Genomic DNA, 21988 nt, shown 5'->3' with positions numbered 1-21988 from the left:
ATAATGCACCGAGTTGATGCAGAACGCTGTACCTTTATTAAGGAATTCACTGAGAGATGAGCTTGATTCCTGTGAGTTGTGTCAAAGTGTCAGTTGTGGCGCAAAAGTTCACCTTTTGAAAAAGACGGTGGGCTGGCCGGGAGAGGGAAGTTTAAAAAACAAACAAACAAAAAACACCATCCCTTTCGGTACAATGTCATGACATTCAAGGTCCGCTGGGCCGTCAAGGTTGACTGAATATGAACACACTTGGCTTGTTTTTCTTCCAAAACCATCCGCTTTCCCATTGCCTCGTGTAAAACACACGCATGCTCTCTAAGGGCCACTTTCTGGGGACGGAGCACTTATTGGCTTCCTGGAGCGGACGCGGGCTTAACACTAGCTGAGATCGGATGGCTTGCCGAGGTCAACCTTTACTCCTTTTTCTCCGGCACCTGCGCGCACGGGGGCCAAAACAAAAACAACACGTTTGTTCCAAGTCTTCACAGAGTGGAAAAGGATCAGATCAACAAAATCATTAGGTAAGACGCTCAAGGGTGCACGTCCAACTGTACCTGTTAAGTACTTTTCTTTAGCTCTGGCTCGCTCATCCGCATCAAAATACCACACGGTGATGGCATACCTGCAGAGACGGAACGAGAACACTGACTCACCGCTCAAGTGATGCTGGCCACGTGCAGTTGAGCACGCAGTTTATGTCAACGTGGTGTAACATTTGATACGCCAGTTAGCATGTGAGAACATTTGACACGATTGTAAAGCAGCAATTTGAGTGTTGTTTATTTCTGTCGTGCAACGTGGCGGTTATCACTTATATGATCGTCATTGATCACACAACTGCACCTTGGGCTTTGGCTTTGACAATTGTTTCACATCTTTGTTTATTTGTACTGTGCAATGATCAATAACTAGTGAGAGGAATGAAGGCATTGATCATATGACACGTACACAAGCGCACCTTGGGCTTTTGACTTTGTGGATTATTTCAAGTTTGTTTATTGTTATTATGCAAGTGGCGGTTATCATTAATGCACCAATCTATCGGGAACTACAGTCACATGGCAGTATCAAGTGGGACCAGAGATGGGAATTAACAAAGTACAAATACTCTACTTGAGTAGTTTTTTTCAGTACTTTGTACTTTCCTGAGTATTTATTTTTTTAAGACTACGTTTTACTTTTATTCATTACATTTTAACATGAGTATCTGTACTTTTTCATTTTCAAAACAAGGGTGTTACTTTTGTTTTTAACTCATTCACTCGCAGCCATTTTCACAGAAACAATCCCGTTCGCTCCCGGCTGTTTTACTGGATTTTGACTGATTTTGTAAGGCCCACAGAATATTGTGTTCTATTGCTATAAAAACATGGAACCTATCAAAAGAAAGATTAAATTATATCTCCTTTAATCAGAAAAAAAAGTAAATTTCTATCTGTTTCCGTTTTGCAGCAATTAGCATTAGAACACAGCTAAGTTTCATTAATTTTCACAAATCTATTTAAAATTGTGAGTAATTGAGCTTTTTGCAACATGGCCCTGGTTGATCTCCTTTGCTCTGCTGCCACCTGATGGCCGTTTGTGGAATAACTACCATTCCTGCAACCGTTCTTTGCAGTTGAGAGGCTGCATCAAAGCCTTCTGTATGCTCTAGCATAAAACAAACAAACAAACAAAAAACATATAAATACGTCTTTGGGACACTTAAAACATGAAAAAAAAAAACATTTTTACGTTATTGAGAGCAAATGAGTTAAATGCATGAAAACAATTAAAATACTTGACATGGAAGAAAAATCTGTCATCAATGTGTCCTGGAGCTGCCAAATATATTTCACACAGTCCCAGCCTGTGATTGGCTCTACGACATGGGATCACATGACCTGCAATTGGCTAGATTGGAACAATCCGTAAATATAAGTGTAATATTTGCTCCATTCGCTAATATCTTTCAGATAGATGTAGGAGGAAACATCCGGTAATAATACTTTTTACTCATCAAGTACATTTAACAGCCTGTACTTTTTTTTTTTTACTTTTACTTTTACATGAGTAAAAAATATGGGAATGCTGAAAGCATCCCACATATGTTATTCGGATTTTTATTCTCCTCACTTTCTTTGCCAAAAAACAACTCCCACATAATACTTCCGATTTACACCATTGAAATATCAACTTACTTCAAAAATTCACGCATTCCGGGGTATATATATCGTCTCATTCCACATTATACAGTACTCATATAATTTGACGTTAAATATCAATTTTTTTCCCCATTCATTTTCAATGGGGCTGACATTGAACTTTTCTAAGTCCCACTTTCCACGCCCACTCCCATACATACAACTGATCGTCATTACCAGCTCTGTGATACTGCTCAGTTCTTTTTATTCATGTATATTTCAACTTCAATTAAAACTGTAATTTTCACCTAATTTATCTTTCAATTTACTTCATAAGCATTCAGCTTAGCATTCAGCTATTGGCATTCAGCTTTCAGCATTCCCACGCAATTTCTCCAGAAATTGCACTTAGTCTAGCTTGAGTGAGTATTTTTACCACTTTTTTTTGTAATCATTTATTTATTTATTTATTTTTTAAAAAGACGAGGAACTGTACTTTTACTCAAATAATAATGTCATTACTTTCCCCATCTCTGAGTGGGACGCTGACCGTACTCATATGGTGGACATCTTAATAGTAAAAGGTAATTCGCACAAATTTAAAACTATACACATTGTGTATAATTGTCTCTAATAAATGTGTGTACAGAAATATTTATTAGGAATCAGGAATAATTTCTTTTAGACAATTATATTATTTTGACTGTATACAAGCCCAATTCTTTTTGCTTTATTATTATTTTTATTTTATTTGTATTAGGCATCATTAATAACTGCACCATGGAAGTGCTCACACTACTAACAAAAGACCTGTACTCTGGCTGTCTAGTGTTTCCAGACGTGTTACAAATTGCCGAGTGGGAGTGTCGAGTGTTTCCCAACCTTTTTTTTTTGAGCCAAAAAGTCTCACGGCATGTCGCAAAAAAGTAGACGGTGTAGTTGCTGGCATGGATACATTAATAAAATACAGTATTTGCAGACATTTCATAATTTTCAGACCAATTAAGTGAAATTGGACAATTGTTGGGAAGCAAATACAATGACAGCAGAGAAGCATGTGCATAGCTGAAGCTCACCTGGTAGCAAAAGCGGGCTGAACCTCGTGGGGGTTCCGTCTGTCTGACCAGAAAAAAAGCAGACGGTCAAATTTGGGCTCTATGTCGGCAAATTGAGCTTTTCCTTCTGGGAAGATTCGAAGAAGGCCGCCGTGCTCCTGGAAGATGACAACAAGGGAGAAACGTCTGGATTATGTTTGGACAAAAGCAGCAAGGTCGGCGGCGCGGGAGCGCGTGCCGCTGCGAGATCTGTATTGTTTGTCCAGGTGAAAAGGTCACGTCTCCGTGACGTTGCCTTAAAAGAGGGCTCATAAAAAGATCCCCCTGCGATATCCCCCACGGGCTACAGCTGGACGCCAATGTAAGGGGAAAGGCTTGTCCAGTGAGTCCGGGGGCTCGAGATAGGAAACAGCAGCGGGGGGGATGGCTTTCCTGTGGAGGGATCGGAAGAATAACCTACAGGAAAACTGCTGCGGCTGGATAAAGGACCTGGAGAGTGAAAAAGCAGATTGCTGCAAGCGTGCCGTTCAATCTCGCACAGCGCTGATATGATAGGCCCTTTTATTCACACGCACACTTGCGAGCCTGAAAGAGGTTCTACTCATTTTGTTTTTTTGTTTTTTTTTTAAACCAAGGGAGAATGTCGGCAGTGTGACAAGGTTAAACCAACACAATTGGGTCAACAAGGGCAGGGGGAGGGTCTATTTTGTTGTTGTTGCTTTTTAAAGCAAGTGCAGCAGCAGGTGAGGGAAAGTTCTGATTAACACACCAGTGCCCGGCCAGATTATTTTATGTCATTTACAGCTCTTACGGTCCATTTCATATTCTACCTTCCTATGGAGCTGGAAATGGAAATGTCAAAGTTTTGCATTTTGAACTTCCACCAAAACAATTGTATGCATCACTTTCAAACAATGAGCTAAACATACACAGATTTACTATGTCATCAAACCTTCTTAAATGCAATTCAAATTGGGTTGATAATTTGACACTGAAGTCACTATGACAGAAAATTGACTATTATTGCTGTGAATAAGAATGAAAATATAATATAGAGTGAAAAATGGTGTTAATCTGAATGACAGCATAATGCAGTGGATTGTGCACTTCGTGTCATGTCACCTCGTTTATCATCGGGGTTATGCTCCAAAAAATACAAGAGGTGAAATCTGCAAAGTAGTCACCAATTTGATTTTTGATATCTATGGCTGTAAACCCCTCACCACTTTTTTTTTAAATTTTACACTGACGGGCATTAACATGTCTCACATTCTCTAGTTTAAACACTCAACTTTCAAACCTTCATAGATTTACCCAAAAAAATACTAATAATAATCATGCAAAATTGCACAAAAAAACTTTTTTTCCCTTTTTTCTGGGTCATCCTTGGGGGTAAGGAGTTAAGTCTGGACACATCAGTGTTGACACTTGACAGTGTACAAAAATGAGACTTAAAACAATGTAGAGTAATACTAACGGTCGGTTCAGGAGAGCACTAAAAACATTTTGAATAAGTTATAAACCTTGATAAACACTGTCTGTGGAACACATCTTTTGTTGCATTAGGTATAAGAGCTGTTTTTTTACTTTTAATTTTTGGCTGCAACTGATATACATTTGTCTCAAGTTTTAGAGTTATAGGATCCCCGTTTTCTTAAAAAGAAAAAAAGAAAAAAAAAGTATGAAATAAATGTATGCATGTCAATAAAACACTAAAATGGAGTAGCTACAAACTTTGCAAAGAAAAAACAACAACAACAAAAAAACAGCAAATGAAATAGAAGTTATAATAATAAAACTCACCACTAATCATCTTAATTGTTGTCAGCTTACTGTTTTGCAGATATAGATATTGCTGACCTGTTGGGAGCTGCACACTCCTCTCCCCTCACTGTCTCAATTGTGACGGCACAAACAAGTTGCCATGTAAATTTTAGATGAGTCCAATCGTAAGAAGCTTTTCTTACTACAGTCTTACTACAGCCAATCAGTGTGATTTTTGCTTATCAGGAGGATAAGCTGTGGAGAAAAAAACTTGACGTGCTAGAAAAAAAAGTGCATGCAATTTTGGAATCAGCATGCCAAATTTAATCAGCATAAAAATCGAACGACAGAATTTTTTTTTTTTTCAAATTCATTACGATGTTGCATAACATGATGCATATTTTGTGCGTTATATAGATGAAAGAAAATTTAATTAAACAACTGAAGCTGGACATTCCAAAATCAAGACCCTCTCTCATGGAGCCAGGGTATCCTGGCAACCACATTCTACAAAAGAGGGCTCATCAAAAAGCAGCCAATCAGAGCGCCCAATGTAATGACAGCCATGTCCAACCAGGTTTCAGAAAATGCTTCATTGGAATAATTCAAGCCTGTGCGTGAACGCAACAATAGCGATGGCATAACCACCTCCATGAATTAGCATGGGGGCAGGCAGCTCAGGCAGGTACTCATTTAGAGCATGAACACAGATTTCAGATACACGCAGAGTCTGACAGACACAAGTCAGGAGTGCTAACCATAAAACTGCTGAGACGTTCTAACAGCAATTAATGTTGACGCCAAAAACACTTGCTAGACTGAACCCTATTTTGTTTTATATTAATAATGAAGGACATAAGAATGTCACTGAACGTGGCCGCTCTTGGGCCATTTGGGTGTGGTTACATAAGCAGGATCATTTTTTAAATGGCATTATCAACAAGGAGGATGGTCAGACGCCGTCGGCTGTGGAATTAAACAACATTGAGGCTCAGTCGCGGACGTGACGGCTGTCTGCTAATAATGCTTACTTCACAAAGCTCTACAGAAGCCAGATGCTGACTGACTTTTTATGACACTGCTTCCAACTAAATGTTGAAATGACTGGACCTTCATTTATTCAGTTCATAGCCATGGCTAATATATCAGTACTTGTGGCATTTACAGGGATTTATAAAGCTTTTAATGAGGGGCATCGAATATTTGTGTAAAATAACTTCTAGAGGAAAAAAATGTCATTCAACAGTTGTGGATTGAATGTCAACGTTTTGATCTAATATAGAAGCATTCCCACATATGTAATTTTTATTCTCCACACTTTTTTGCCGCGTAACAACTCTCACGTATTACTTCCAATTTACATTGTTCAAATTTCAACTAGCTTCAAAAATTCACACCTCCCGGGGTATTTATCGTCTGATTCAACATTACTTATAGTCTTTGCACAATTTAACATTTAATATCAACTTTTCTCCATTCATTTTCAATGGGACAGACATTTAACCTTTTCTAAGTATCACTTTCCACGGCCACTCCATACATATAAATTATCATCATTACCAGGTGTCTGATACTGCTCGGTGGAACGGTTGGTAAAGCACATTGTCCAGTAACCAGGAGGTTATAATGTTAGAATTTATCTCTCAATTTACTTCATCAGCATTCCACATGCGTTCAAATCTTTGCATTCACCTATTAGCATTCAGCTTTCAGCATTCCCACGCAATTTCTCCAGAAATTGCACTTGTCTAGTTCTAAGACTGGTTGTGCAATTTACAATTCAAATTTCAAATGGAAAATCCCACTCATACTGCTTGTATGTTCATCAAATTAGATCATGTTGCAATTTGTTGTGTTTATGTAGGATCATAATCTTACTTTAGTAGGGTTACGATAGCAGCAGTTGAAATGAAAAAATGCTAAAGTGTTGGTAGATGTTTGCACCACCGGTGTACTCTGACCATTAACTAGTATTGTAACATCCCTTTGAAAAGTAACATTTTTATTCGCACATCAGTAATCGCAAGGAATAACTTAGATGATAAGACTCAATTGAGTACAAATTATTGGTAATTTATTTTTTTTGTTAAAAATTTTGGTTTGATAGACTTCCATTACAGTTCCGACAATGTGTTTGCAATACTAAATGAATTTGTTGGAAAAGTGTTCACATTTACAAATCTCAATCCCAATCAAGGCCTTTATTGTTGTACACTGTGCTGTAGTTAGTTTTCCCCAAGCATACTTATCTTATACAGTACATAACTCCAATTTCCAACATTAGACTCACTATTACTCGATTTTGGTTTTGTTGTTTTTAAGCAAACATACCTTGGCATTCCAATCTTTATTAAGGTAATATATGCATGTGACACAACGTCCATCGCCGTTGGGGTTATCCACATGGCGCACGTAACCGGTCCCGTTTCCAGGGTAACATGCTACCATTGCCTAAAGACAAGAAGATCAAAATGATAATGAGTAAAAAATAAAAATAGACAGCACCAAAAGCAAGTAATGGAACAGATCTCCAGTATCAGACAAAGGGTGGTATTAGAATTGTGAATGTGTTTGCAAATGAAGAGACCAATATCTCAAAACCAGCACAGCAAAGTGGCTTAGATAGTCCCGGGCGTAGATGTCAGGATTCAGCAGATGGTCTTGGCATGAATTGTTTTGTTAGCATGTACTAGATAAATCACAGTCACATTTCAAGTTTGTCAAACTCTTCAATATAAACCAAATTTAATCACTTAAAATTCCATCCATTTATTTATTCTTACAAATGCTTTTGTGGCTTAAATGTGCCGGTTTTGTCGGTGCAATTCTCTCAGAGAGGCTAGCTTACTTAACGGCATGACGCACAAGGCATCTTACAGGGAGGGGTAAGACGTTTATTAAGGTGAGCGGGATTACCCATCCATGCTTGTACAAACACATTTAAAACTGTAATAATCATTATTCACTAATTTTGCTTGCGCTTGTCGCAATCTCAAATTTTGGGTGAATTATGACAAAGATGTACACAGAGCAGGTCTTTCTATTTAAACTCTTCTATCAACCTAAGCTTTCCAGAAGCCATGTTTGTTTGCGTTTTCTGTGAATCATTATGAGTACTTGAGTAAATACATTTACACCGTTCAAAATCTGGTGTCAATCCAGTGCACAACTGAATGCATACAACTAACTTTTCTTATGATGCAAAGCTAACTGAACCGCAGTGCAGTGTAAATATTCACCCCTCGTCCTATGTGAGCAGTCGTATGGCAAAAGAACTTTCTTGAATCACTTGCATAAACAAAAGCATAGCAATATTAGTACAACACTCGCAGTAGGGTTGTAATGATATGGGGAAAGAAAATGTTTAGATGCGTTGATGAAATTGCTCTATGTATGCACATGCTTGTTTGACTGGAGCTAAAGTAGAATCGAGAGCTGAACTGCAGTAAACTTTTGACTTTTGGCGTCATTCCAGAGGGACTAGTATTTTAATGGTCATGCTACGTGCGGAGCGTGAGGAGTAGAGGTGGGAATCTTGGGGCACCTCACGATTCGATTGCGATTACGATTCAGAGGCGACGATTCGATTATAAAACGATTATTGATTTCCCCCCAGGCAGCAGAAAAAAAACAATGTATTTTGGCGCTTTTAATGTTTCGTACATTAGTTACAAAAATAGTACAAAAGTCCTCTCAGGCCTAAATAAACTACTATTTCAGTATCAAGTTAACAGTTCAAAACAGTAAATAAAATACTCAAGTCCTCATTCTGTAACAACAGCTTTTAAGTATATTCAGTCTTCAACAGAATAAAACATAGCATTGAGCAAAAATATATTATTTTTATCCACTCAAAAGTGCACTGAGGTATAAATGAAAGACAATGTGAACTACTACTTCAATACAAATGCCTTAAAAAAAAAGTGCTTTCCTGCTTTTTAAGTTGTGTAAAGATGAACATGTAAACATTAAAGTTTCTCAGGAGGTACAAAAAAAAAAAAAAACCTCAAGTGCTTTTCTGCTTTTTAACTTGTGTAAACATGAACGTGTAAACATTAATGGGATCGTTCGGCTTTTTTAACATGAATCTCAATTTGATCCTCACCTCCCGTGTGTGCGATCAGCGCTGACTTCGGCGTTGGACGAGAGGAAAATAGTCCAGCAAGCTGGCTGGGGTCTCGGAAATAAAGCGTTTTTCTTCTAAAAACTATTTGTTTTCAAAAGCGTGATACATTTCCACCACAATACTCTTTTCTGAATAAAGTCAGACGCCATTACCGCCAGCCACTACTTTTCTGTTCGTTCGTTCGTATCACTGCGCGGCGCCCTGTAGAACGCTAACCGACGCACTGCAGCCAGCTAGCTGATACTTCCGCCTGAAGTTGTTTGCCTTTTCGGAGCAGGTCTGATCTCACGAAGAGGTGGGTTGGTCAGCTCAGCCATGCTTGTTGTTGTTTTGAATCTCGAGGCGTGAGTTGTGGATGTGTACTCTCGGTCCGTCCCAAAAAGCGTCCCGAAGACCGCGCGCGCTACTGCGTTTCAGTTCCGCGTACTTTTCGCTCGTTTCGCTTCCCTTGGCATATTTATATAATCGGAATTTGGACATTTGTGAATCGTTCTCGATTGTTGCACGGCCGAATCGTGAATAATCTAAGAATCGGAAATTTTGCACACCTCTAGTGAGGAGTGCTGCCTGATCCTCCGTTATGCACTGATCCACCCCACCCCCCACCAACACTCTCTCCCTCCCCACACTTGAGCTCTGCTCATGCTGCACATGCTGCTTGGAACACGTTTCGGACTGAAAGTGTAAACTCCACGCGCACAGCTGGTTTGCACTTCTTTGCCTTATTGAAGTCAATAGTTATTGTGAATTTCAGACGAATCTGAGCCTCTACATCTGTGTGGAGCAGGATGTTGGCAAACTATAAGCAGACATGGATATGGATATGGATATGATACAGACTATTACTGACTGATCAACTGACTGATGTCTGACCAAAATTTACTCAGTGAAACGACCACTAAAAGATCATAATCTGAACAAAAATGTGTCAAAAATTCTTTTCATTTCAATGCTGATCCATGCAGAGTTGAACAGAAGTAAACCAAAACCACAAGACACTACTTGATAACAAGACAAACTAACTCTAGAAGTGATTTCAGGCCACCTGATTGAAGATTCATTCAAAAGTGATCGCAAGAACTGCGCTCAGGCAAATGAATCGGCATTGTTTTAACGGGACCAAACCAAGATGGAGACAGTCGGTGGCTATCCTAATATACAGTGTTGCTTTGACAATGTTTTAAAGTTACACGTTGCGGAGAAAAATATGACTCACAAACCATAGGCCTCCTAATAAAATGAGTGCTGACAAGAAGCAGATGATGTCTATTCTGCCCTCCCTGAGCATGCGCAATTCGGCAAAGAGCACCAACCACCATTGTAGTATCAATTCCTCACAAGGGATGGAGCTAAAGAGCAAATTCAACAGAAAACAGATACTGTGAAGCCCTCCAGAGCACTAACTTTATAGCCAGTATAGTGCACCAAACACACAAATTATATGGTTTCAAAGCAGACCGTCTCATGCCATGGAAATGCATTTTGTTTTGAAATGTTTGGAAGATCAGATTAAGGGGAACAAATATGTCACGCAGTTATATATTTAGTCCAGACTCCAGACAGCCATGTGCTTCTGATCATTTGTCTTGCCCAAACCCCAAATTAATCAAATTCAATGTGACACCCACAAGAACACAGTTATTGGAGGAAATGCACTTCATCTGCCACATACTGTATTTTCTACAGCAATATACTCATATCTTATTTGAGAATAGAGGATGTTGCACATGTTTAACAACTTTGATTTGGTATTTCAAATGTATTTTTTACAATATTTAATTGAAACTGAATTAATCTGATCTGTTAAGGGGTTTGTGCTTTCGGAATGTTGGCTGTTAAAAACAGACTTGTAGTGCGGCTGGATTCATTGCTATTGTAGTACATTGTACATTTGTTATAAGCCCCGACCGATATGCATTTTTTTTTTAAGGCCGATGCAGATTTTTGGCAGAAAAAATACAGATTACAGATTAATATATTTAAAAATATATTATTCATAAAATTAAGCCCTCCCCAATTCCTTTTCAATGGGTGCCACTTACACACAAACTTTCACTATTAAGATTCTCTGCTTTGAATGACAAGTCCATATTATGACCTTATCAAAAAATTTCATGAAGTATACAAGGTTACTGTATAGACTTATGTTTTGTTTTTTTAAGAGCTCAGAATTGTTCATTCGGTAGTCTTACCGATTCAACGTCTTATCATCATTGCTCTTCTTTTTTTTTTTTTTTTTTTTGTGTGTGTGTGTATGTGTGCGTGAGTTTGCGTGCGTTTGCGTGCGTTTGCGTGCGCGTGCGTGCGCGTGCGTGCAAATACGTATAAATTTATACTCATTAATTCACCTAAAACCTTATAAATATCCCATTACCCTTCGCCTTAACCAGGTACTTCAGAATCTTGCCAGAGTCGTGAGGTTCAAATGGTCAGGAGACCAGAGAAAAGGTCAGAAAAAATAAAGAAAAAAGAAAGATAAATCAAAGTGAAATCCAGCACCGACCAAACACTTCCTGCCTTCCCCATGGTTACAAAATCAGTCTTACGCCAACCCCGGAAGCCTCTAAATTCCAACAAATTAACAGATCTCAAGAGACCAGAGGAAAAACTAAAGAGAGGAAGGAGGGAAGGATCGATGAGGCAGAGTGAGATCCATAGAAGCCAGTACATCCAATCCATCAAAGTGAAATCCAGCACCAACCAAACCCCTCCTGCGTGGTTACAAAACCAGAGTCTTATGCCAACCCCAGAAACCTCAAACTTCCAATAAATTGAGATCTCAAGTGACCAGAGGAAAAACTAAAGAGAGGAAGAAGGGAAGGATAGATAAAGCAAAGTGAGATCCACAGACACCAGCACCCACTGATTCAAGGGGCTGTGGGAGGGAGAGGCAAATTCTGTTTGAGTTTCAGTAGATGCTGGTGCGATGGATCTGGCATGCATAAGGACCACCACCAAAGAAAGAAGCCGTCAACCGCGGTCCAGCAAAGCGAGCATTGTGTTATTTTCACAAGTCTTGGGACTTACTGGGATAACTTGGGACCTCGGGGATTGTATTTTGTGCCATGTCATGTGGAAATGTGGTATGAGTCGTAAGACCACAAAAAAAAAAATCCTTGGATGTTTGCAACCTTGAATTTTGAGGGAAAAAAAAGAAAAAGAAAGTCAATGAATCCTTGAAATATCAGCTTTAAATATAACTTGAAAAGACAATGACAAAATAAAACAATAAGAAAGTGAAATAAGAATAGAATAAACCAAAATAAAAGCAACCGAAAAAAGTAAAAATAGATAAATACTGACTGGTCCTCTGCGGTTTGGCCTCTTGGGGGCAGTGTGGTGCTGTGGATCATCCATGGCGTACACATTTAAAGCGAGTACATAAGAAAGTTGCAATTGAATTCTATTAAAATAACTTGTTTTTCAAACATTTCACATTGCACACACAAGTATTTGTGCCTATGCGTAGTGTTATCTCACCTGTGTGTATGTTTTCCCACAATATTTGTGTGTGGATATTCGTTATTTGAAGGAAAAATACTATTCCCGAAGTTGATGCTAACTTCCTGTTAGCATTTGAATGGGATCCTCCCTTAGTTTTTAGCATTTGCGCTAGGCTAGCGATGTTATAAAAATGAAGCATGTTTTGTATTTAAATATACAGTGGATGTAATTCTTAACGTTTTGTATTTACTATTACAGTTAACTCCAACTGCGGTGTCATTAAAAAGCTTAAAGGATGCTTAGGGACAACAGAATAACATACGCTACACACTTGCTAGCTGTTAATGCTACGCAAGCAAAATGGTGCATTCAGGGTGCTTTTTGTGCAAAGTGATGTGGGTGGCAATCACTCTGATTGGCTGTGTTAGACAACGGCATGCACGCCTGCATGCGCACGTGGATTGACTCCAGTACCTCCTCGTGTGCACACTCACGCAAACATGCACGCAGCAATATGTTTCACTGGTGCGAGCTGGTTAAAATTGCAACGACTCAGCACCAGTCCAGCCTGGGTTACATGAAAAACGGCTGTTCGCCCACACAACCGGTGCACATTATGCTTAACATGTATGTATGTGTTTTTTTTTGTTTTTTTTGTTTTTTTACGGAATATTTCATGAGTTTGGATATAACCTCAGTTACTTTGCTTAGTAACTAATTACTTCTACAAGGCAGTAACTGAGTTGCTAACTGAATTACTTTTTGAAAAAGTAATTTGCAACTAATTACTTTTTTAGGTTAACATGCCCAACACTGGTCAGAACAGAATGCCATCTGGAATCAAAGTTCAATAAGGTTGACAGAAGCTGAAATGACATATCTAGGCTGTAGGCTCTAATAATAGTTACTTTATGAATGATGATAATTGAGGAACTCATACTTTGAACCGGTTCACCTTTTAATGCTTAGCTTTTTAAACTAAGATTCTACCAGAATTGCAGTTAAACTCTTATATGCAAACTCTTAATATGCACCAATCACAATTTTCCATCCGATTGTGATTTTTTTCCGATACCATTTTTTTTTTTTTTTTTCACAACAAGCAGCATACACCCTTCAGTGTTCTAATCTTGTTTTATTGGAAAAGTTTGAAAAATATGAGTGAAATACTGTAATACAAACAGGTTGTTTTAACTGCACATGAAGTAGTTATTGCAAATAAAAATGAAAAATTTATTAGTCGTGTCAGCAGAAGAGGACAGTGGTTGACATTTTCAGACCTCTATGGAGGAAAATGAGATTGGTGGAAAAGATCGGTTTATTTTTAAGGATCGGCCGATCACTGATCCACCAAAATTAAGGAAATTGGGGCCGATAAATCGGCCGGCCGATCGATCGGTACACCGCTACTAAAATATAAGCATAACATCAGTATAGTAATTTGCAAGTAGTAACTGGGTTGATTATAGCTTAATATTTAATACAGACTGCATAAAGCTAAATCCACTGAATAAAGTTTTTTTTTTTTTGTAAATAAATATGTGTATGGTTTGACAATAATGCTCTTTAGATTTTTCAGTGTAGGCTGGCGCCACATCAGTGTTTCTTGCTTATTAAGGGTAAAACGATGAGCATGAATTTGGTATTGTATCAGCAGGAACTCAACTTTACTCACCACGCAAGTCATACATCACCATAAGTAAGGGTCTTGTACTAGACTGGTAATAATTTTGCACTGTTGATTGTACGATGTGCAAACAATAAGCCGGAAAAAAAGATGTGGTATGGACGGTGGTGGCATGGACATACGAGGAGTGTGGAAGCGGAAGGAAACGTCACCTCACACCGCCTATAGCAAAATATCCAGCACCCCGCAACACATGACTTCCTCTAGCCTTCTCATTCTATAGTGCATTAAGATGTAGGTCAACGGTCAACTTCCTCAGAGGAGTCAGGTCCACAGATACTGAATCTATGAAAATTCTATAATATTCGGAAACAAATGAATCAACACGTCTTCTTTTAAAAAAAAAAAGGGGGGGGGTTAAAAATCTTCATGGAATGATGAGTTGACCTGTAAAGTCATTTTTGTGATTTCCATCTCAGTTGTATGGATCTTTTGGGGGCATGGCGTAGCCCGGTATGCCTTGCATATATATTATGGAAATCGGGGTTTCTAACAAATCTTTAAAATGTGCTTGCTCGCACACACCCAAGGATATTTTTCTCAGCATTCAATAAAATTGGGGGAGAAAAAAAAGAAAAAAGTACAAGACTGTCTACTCTGTACCACAGCCAATCAGAGGAGGATCCCGCCCTTCAGCCTTCTCTGATTGGCTGAGACCATGATATGTGCATCCTTTGATGAATCAAAGTAAGTAAGTACATTTTTTCCCCCTTGATGGTGATTTGTTTCAGTTGCGACATTGTGAAATAAATTAGGATGGCTGCATCCCCAAATCGGTCCTATTCGAGAGCCCAGGTAGGTGACTAAAGAATCCTACTTTATTCTGTTTTGTAGTGAGGCAGCGTAATGTTTTTCTTGGTACTGCCGTCACGTGTATTAACCGTCAAGTTTGAACAAGCATGAAAAGTTCATTAAAGGTAAGTTAGCTTTAGATTGTTATAATATAGAAGAGCAGTATAGTATAATTTGCCTGGCTCGACAAGAAACATGTTTTTTTTTAATTCTCTTTTGTCACCTATTAACTGTTCAATATGCGGCCATTCTGTGCTTTGTCCTTTTTTGTCTATTACTGATGTTGGAACACATTTATTGTAAAGCAGCATCACACTGGATATACATTTACGTTTGTCACTCGCATCTGTAATTTCAAACAAAGATGGGCACATAAAACAACTGAAAGCACCTTCATACAGTAAAAGCCCCAAATGCTAATCAAAATTAGTGATGATGCTACGGTAAATTTTAAACCGCCAAACAACACTCATGGGGCATTGTGACGTTTCAGATCTGATTAATTGAATAGACGTGTGTTCTTTACTACTGTTGTTAATTCCATGTGATCGGAATCGGTATCGACTATGGTGCTCCTGTCATTTGGCCACTGATCGTGACTGGTCGATTTCAGTGGGAAAGTATGTGATCGACATCTGCTAATCAACGCCTTCCGTCACCGATGACAAAAAAAACGATCACGTGCAGCTCGTACTTTGCTGCCTGCGGCCAACTAAAGACCGGTCTGTGTGCAGTGCAGCATCTCCTCCAATTTTCCTTAACACTGTAATAAGAATAGCCTGAGCTAAGTACCAAATACTTTCATCATGATGTCCATGCTCGTGGTCAGCAGTGAGAAGGTCATAGGATAATCAAGATTTAAGTATGAAAAGTCACAAACCCAACTCTAGAGTATGAACTTCAATGATCAATGCATTCGAGAAGCCCAAAAGCATTTTGCACGTATATAAACATGCTCAGCTGACTGCAACCTCCAACAATGTTATCGAGTGAAGAGGGGAAATGGAAACAATTACATCAAATAACGCTTTGTGCATGTTTCTCCTCTATCTTTGCCAATGCCAAATCTGCACACATTATGTCAGACGGCCTTCACATTTATGCAAGTCATGCTCATTTTCTTTGGTCACAGTCCAAGTGTTTGTTAGGGCGACTGGGGCAGTAGGCAAGGAAGTCACATTCTCGCCAGTTCTTGGCGTGTGGCGAAACACTTGTCATGTACTCAAATGTGTGTTTACTGAGAGGCCTTCTACTGAGAAGGCGTCCAGTTGAAAAGAAACTGGATAAGGAGACAAACCTAAAATAGCAGCATGCAGCTATCGGTTATCTGTGTTCCTCCACCCACCACTGATATTTTTCACGACAACATATTGCATCAAATCGCCGCTAATTTCTATATAAAGGGAACACTGACAGCTCGCTGGTTCAGTATTGTGGCTCAGTGTCATGGTGCCACACTCCACTTAACATTGAAGTTCAGCGAAAGCAAAGCTTGAATCAAATAGCAAAAGAATGTCAGGTTAGACATGACAAAAAAAAGCTTTAAATATTAGCATCCGTACAAGGTTGAAAGTGTGAGAGTGTCCATATCATGGAAAGAGAAACCTTCCACAGCATCCCCTCACACTGCAATTTTCAGTGTCAGGGAACTTGTTTGGCCTGAAACGGTCATGACTGTCTCTTGATGACTTCAAGCCGTAACCGGATTTTTCATCTGTGTGAAAGCTTCAGTGCACTTGATAAGCTGAAATTTTATAAACCAATCATTTAGAAATTGCCGATGTGGATAACCGAAAAGTAACCCGATAATTGTTTGCAAAATTAACTTGAATACAAATACACTTTTGAGTCCTACTATAAGTACCGTAATTTCCGGACTATAAGCCCCGACTTTTTTCCACATGCTTTCAATCCTACGGCTTATACAATGATGCAGCTAATATATGCATTTTTTTTAATGGCGCTCGAGTAGTAAAGGTAAGAGTGAGACAGGTGGAATATATGTGTCGAGGAAGATGCAAGTTTAATGTAACGTCGCGCTTTATGCATGAATAAAATGAGCATGAACAGACCCACATCATAGAAAAAACAAGAAGTCTCAGTCTCAGTGACTTTTACCGGTACGTTATTTTTAACCAGCCCTGTTAGTGCTGTGTTACTACCGTATTGCTGCTGTGTTACTGCTGAGTCACAGAGGCACTGCTTAGAAAGAAAAGCGAAGGTATATTATTAAACCTTTGAAAACTCTTTCTGTGTACCGTACCGTCTTTCTTTGTAAATATTTCATGTTTCAATGTGGGCACATGTGACTTATTAGTCAGGTGCGGCTTATGTATGTACAAAATGCTTTTTCCTTTAGAAATGTACTGGGTGCGGCTTATAATCAGGTGCGGCTTATAGTCCGGACATTACAGTGCATATTAGGGGTGTGGTCAAAAAATCGAAACGGCAATCCATCGTTGCGGGCCTCATTACAATACACGTATCGATACGCAGGCGTCAGAATCGATATTGCCGTGATGCATCTTCTGTGAACACGAGGTTGCGTGCATTATGACGTCACAGATATGCGACATAGGAGAGGGGAAGGGGTTGAGGAGTTGGGTACAACTTGAGCCACAAACACAACAGATGGACCAACGTGGCATGTCTATTATTATCATCTGTGGATTTCTTTATTCTCTGGTTTATCTGTATGGCATTAAATTGGTTGATAATTACCAATAATTAATCGGCCAACGATATTATCGTGCATCGCTAGTTGAGTGTAAACCTGAATTGTCCTAACTAAACAAGTATTCTGAATATGACTCATTTTGTAGGTACTGACTGAGTTTGTTGCCTAAGTACATTATACAGAGAGGGCTTTTAGTATAATGCCTAGTACCTGACGATTCGATTCGTATCACGATTCACAGGTCACGATTCGATTCGATACCGATTAATCCCGATACGAATTTATAAGTCGATTGTTGCGATTTTTTTTTCATTCAAATTTAGAAAATACTAATCAGTAAGCTTGTAGAGTGTAAGATTTATATGAAAATGTATTATTTATTTATCTGAAATTTCAGTCTTATAGAGGTTGTAATTTGTTTCATGTTTGAACAGCATTGAAATAAAATATTAAGGCTTAATGTTCCCTTCATATAACATTCTTCCATGCTTAAGGTGTGAATCCTAAAAAAAAAAAAAAAAAAAAAAACGATTTTGCCGATTATTGAATCGATTCGAGAATCGCGCGATGTAGTATCGCGATATATCGCCGAATCGATTTTTTTTTTTTTTTTAACACCCCTAATGCCTAGCATTCTCTTTGTCCAAATCATCCCTCTAAAGGACCTGTTTTGAAGTATGACCAACATGTTCTGCGTATTGCATGGCTGTTTATTTGGACATATTAGACTGGTGAGGGTGCAGAGTGCAGACAGATTCAAAAATCACTTCTGTGTATGTGCATGGAGGACATATTGCACCAGCACACAGCACAGACATTAAAAATGGATCAGGGCAATGACTCATATTCTTGTTTTAGAAATTCACAACAGTTTAATAGTGCTACAACACCTGCATTTTGTGAACGAAAGACCCCTGTAGTAGGGCTGCACGATATTGAAAAAACGTGATATGCGATGTGGCAGGAGGGTTTGAAAAGTGCTATATAAATAAAGTTTGATTGATTGATGATTAATACAGATACTGCACATCATTTGTAATGCTTCTCTAGTTGACATTTTAGTTCGTGAACAGAAAACTTTGGCCTAAAGCCACTTAACAATTTGTGGATGCAAAAAATATACAGAGAAGAAAACGTAGTAACCTTGTAATATTAGGCTGCTGTGTTAAACAGCAGCAATTTGTTCATGTAGCTCCCAGTCAATGAGGTGCAGTTGTTTTATTAATAAGTTATATACAATAGAACTTTTATGAGCAATTGCTTAGTTGCAGAGTGTTGGAAGTTATTCTTGTTTTGTCCATCACAGAAAGAATATACAGGGTGTCTCCAAGATTTGTATATATTTTTTAAGTCTAATAAAGCCAATTTTGATTAAACTGATCTCAAATTTGAATTGGATGTGTAAAACTAAACTCCTGAGTAGTCAGCGATACTGATACCAGGTACTGATAGAACTTTTACGATACATAAATCCCCCCCCCCCCCCCCCCCCTCCGCCCAAAAAAAGCCTATTTTAAACACCTTTAAATCTCATGATAGCATTTTCCCTTCTATTCTTCTGATTTTTAGCTCCTGATCGTAACGTGGCACAGTATCAACCACCATCACAAGTCCTAATATGTTGAAATAAGGCCGAGTAGCAGTCCAATAACAATACCTGCTATTGGTACTTCGGTACTCGCCCTTCCCTATTTTAATGATTGAACAAGACCAAATAAACAACAAATAAGCAATAAGCAACCCTTTTGAAACTCAGCTACATCATGGGACCTGATCCATGTGATAAGCTACTTGTTTGATTTAAACTTGTGAGGAAGCTTCAGGTATAACTAGGTTATTCAATATTAATGCTATGGCTCCAAATGATGATTGTTTTGTAATAGATTCAGTCTTTTTTTCCACATTATGATTCAATTTGGTTTGTTCCGTAACCTGTCAAAAAAACGTAGAAAGTAGATCATTGTTTTCCCAAAGTAGATTGTTTGCTAAAAAAAAATAAAAATAAAAAATAAAAATAGATGTAGGACTGCAGGAATCAGAATATTTTCTGTTGGGAGGCTGAAATAAGAGGATGTAAACAATCTCTAAAAGATATATCAATGAACAAAATAGTTGTTGATGAATTTGTTAATTGATTGCTTGTTCATTTTGACACTTTTAATCATAATTATTGACCCATTTAAGCAAATGAGTGACATAGTAATTAGATTTTAACTCAAAGAAAAACGCACAAAGAAGAGCATGCTAACCACACCAAAAAATGTGCACCTATTTCATTGTATTATTGCATAAGTTGCATAATATCTTCCTGGCATAACGTTATGTACATGTATCTGGGACAGAACTTACTGTTTAGTGCTGATTTGCACAGTTGGTATTAGTGATCTAAAACGTGACAAAGTTGAGCGAGGCAATGGAAGCTGCAGGCTGTCAGTAGCTACTGTACTGACTTTCTCGACTTGGTCGCTACTTGTTGGTTCGAAGCATGCAATGCAATTTCAATAAAATGGGAATGGTTGACAGTGCCCACCTGTTTCTCTACTTACTTTTGTCCTTCCATTGATGGCGTAGTTGCCCAGTTTGCCGTTACAATGTCTGACCAGATCGTCCATGCGACTTGTGAGAAAGCGGATCTTCTCACAGCCGGCCTCTTTCCCGTCCACCCACGTGATTTTGTCCCCACGGATGTCTTTAGTGGAGTCACTTTTTTGACTGACCACCTGGCCGTCCGTGAACCGGCCGGTTTTGTGCAGGGCCTTGACGTCCTCCAAGATGCTCAGCCCGGTCTCCTCGCCCATGAAGTTGTCCACCACGCAGATGCCGTGCTTGTTCATGCACGGGATGACGTACTCCGTGGCTAGTTTCTGCGGGGATGAACTCGTTTGTCCGTTAGGTGTGGTGGTGGTGGTGGTGGTGGAGCCCTCCTCGGCCGGTTGCTCTCCAACCGCCTGCGACTCCGTGTTTGTGGTTTGTGACGAAGGCGCACCGGTGTCCGCTTGCTCGGGGCTGTTCTTCTTAGGGCATTTCTCCGGCGCCTTTTCATCCCCGGGCGGTTGCTCAGGTTCGGGCTTCTGTTTCGGAGGCTGCGTCTTCTCTGCCTCCTTACAAATGCGCTTGTGTTCTTTCCAGTGCTGTTTTTGGTGCTCCTTGCTGCAGTAGAAGGAGTTCCGACACCTACCGCACTTCAAAAGGTTCTCCATTTTCCCACAAAGTTCACAGTACTGGCGCTCTCGCTCCAAGTCGTTCTGTTGTTTCTCCATGTTTGCCGCTAACAACGGGTGCGCGGCGCCTTTAATTCCAATCCTTCACACGCGCCCTGCTAACCGACAACTTTGGAAGCTGTCCACCGCCTCTTGCCACGCTACGCCGAGCGAAACCCTGGAGTAAAACTTAAAAGCTTTCCGTTCCATAACATCCGCTACTTCTCCACATGTTGAGTCTGAGAAATAACGCGACAGTGTGTTGCCCGGAGCGAGCGAAACGGCCTGCGTCGAGGTCTTCATGGGGCATTCTGCAAGCTAGCTGTCGGTCCGCAAGTCGTGCATGGCGACGCTCACTGTTCCCAGCCTGTCCCCGGCCCGCCCGCTCTGACGTCAGATGAAAGCCACGCCCCAACCCGTGAGTTATGTTCACTGTTGTCGAACAGTTGTTGACGCTGGAATACACGTGCAGGTCAAACTCTGTCACGGCTACTCTCATCTTCATACGCGAAGTATGTAATTACCCCTATCTTTTTTACTCTTTGTCTTGAGCCAATCTTTTTTACTCTTTGTCTTGAGCCAAAAAAGGAACTGACAACTAAATGATGCATTTTTGTGTCGTATTACTGCACAAGCGAATCAATAAACACTGCTGAGCAAAACAATATTAAATAAATACCTCATTTACAGCGTCATCAAAACTTAACATTAACATATTTATAAGGACGATTTTTTTTGGAGAAAGTATTCAAATGTGGCCGTTTACTTGAAACGTTGCATACATACAAGCTGTAAACAACAGGCTAGTGAGGAACCTCGGAGATCTGAGCCAGAGGGCAGCCCTTGAACGTAACAACACACAACGTCACATCAGCGTGTTGTCCTCATTCCTGACTGGCATTTGTGAGATTCCTTTCACAAAACGACACAATATTTATTTTAAGATTTCCCTTCTGTCATATTATACATATACATTTGTATAGCTTTAGAGTGCAATTTCTTACACATATATGTTAACAACAACCCATTATGAGCGTTCACTGTATTATTCAATACATTATGTCACGCGTCCAATGAATATTCCGGAACAGCACGTTACATTCACGCACCCTTATTTATA

General features: G+C 39.3%; 1 protein-coding gene across 2 annotated transcripts in view; it reads right to left on the bottom strand.

Annotated features, from left to right (window-relative positions):
• egln1a (egl-9 family hypoxia-inducible factor 1a) overlaps positions 1-21277 on the bottom strand; it is a 21390-nt gene extending 113 nt beyond the window's left edge. The window contains exons 1-5 of one of the 2 annotated variants that reach the window (XM_077494426.1): positions 20215-21272; positions 7274-7393; positions 3200-3336; positions 555-622; positions 1-434 (exon numbers count right to left, since the gene is read on the bottom strand). The exon at positions 1-434 is cut by the window's left edge and continues 113 nt beyond it. In XM_077494426.1, coding sequence (XP_077350552.1) covers positions 379-434; positions 555-622; positions 3200-3336; positions 7274-7393; positions 20215-20928 — 1095 coding nt within the window. In that variant the 5' untranslated portion in view covers positions 20929-21272 and the 3' untranslated portion in view covers positions 1-378. Of the gene's footprint in view, positions 435-554; positions 623-3199; positions 3337-7273; positions 7394-20214 lie in introns of both variants that reach the window. The other variant, XM_077494427.1, reaches the window with a different exon arrangement.
• Positions 21278-21988: the final 711 nt, after the last annotated feature.

The sequence above is a fragment of the Festucalex cinctus genome, chromosome 14 (assembly GCF_051991245.1).
Source record: "Festucalex cinctus isolate MCC-2025b chromosome 14, RoL_Fcin_1.0, whole genome shotgun sequence".
Lineage (NCBI taxonomy): Eukaryota > Metazoa > Chordata > Actinopteri > Syngnathiformes > Syngnathidae > Festucalex > Festucalex cinctus.
Note: the sequence above shows the minus strand (reverse complement) of the source record. Positions and strands in the feature narration are given on the sequence as shown.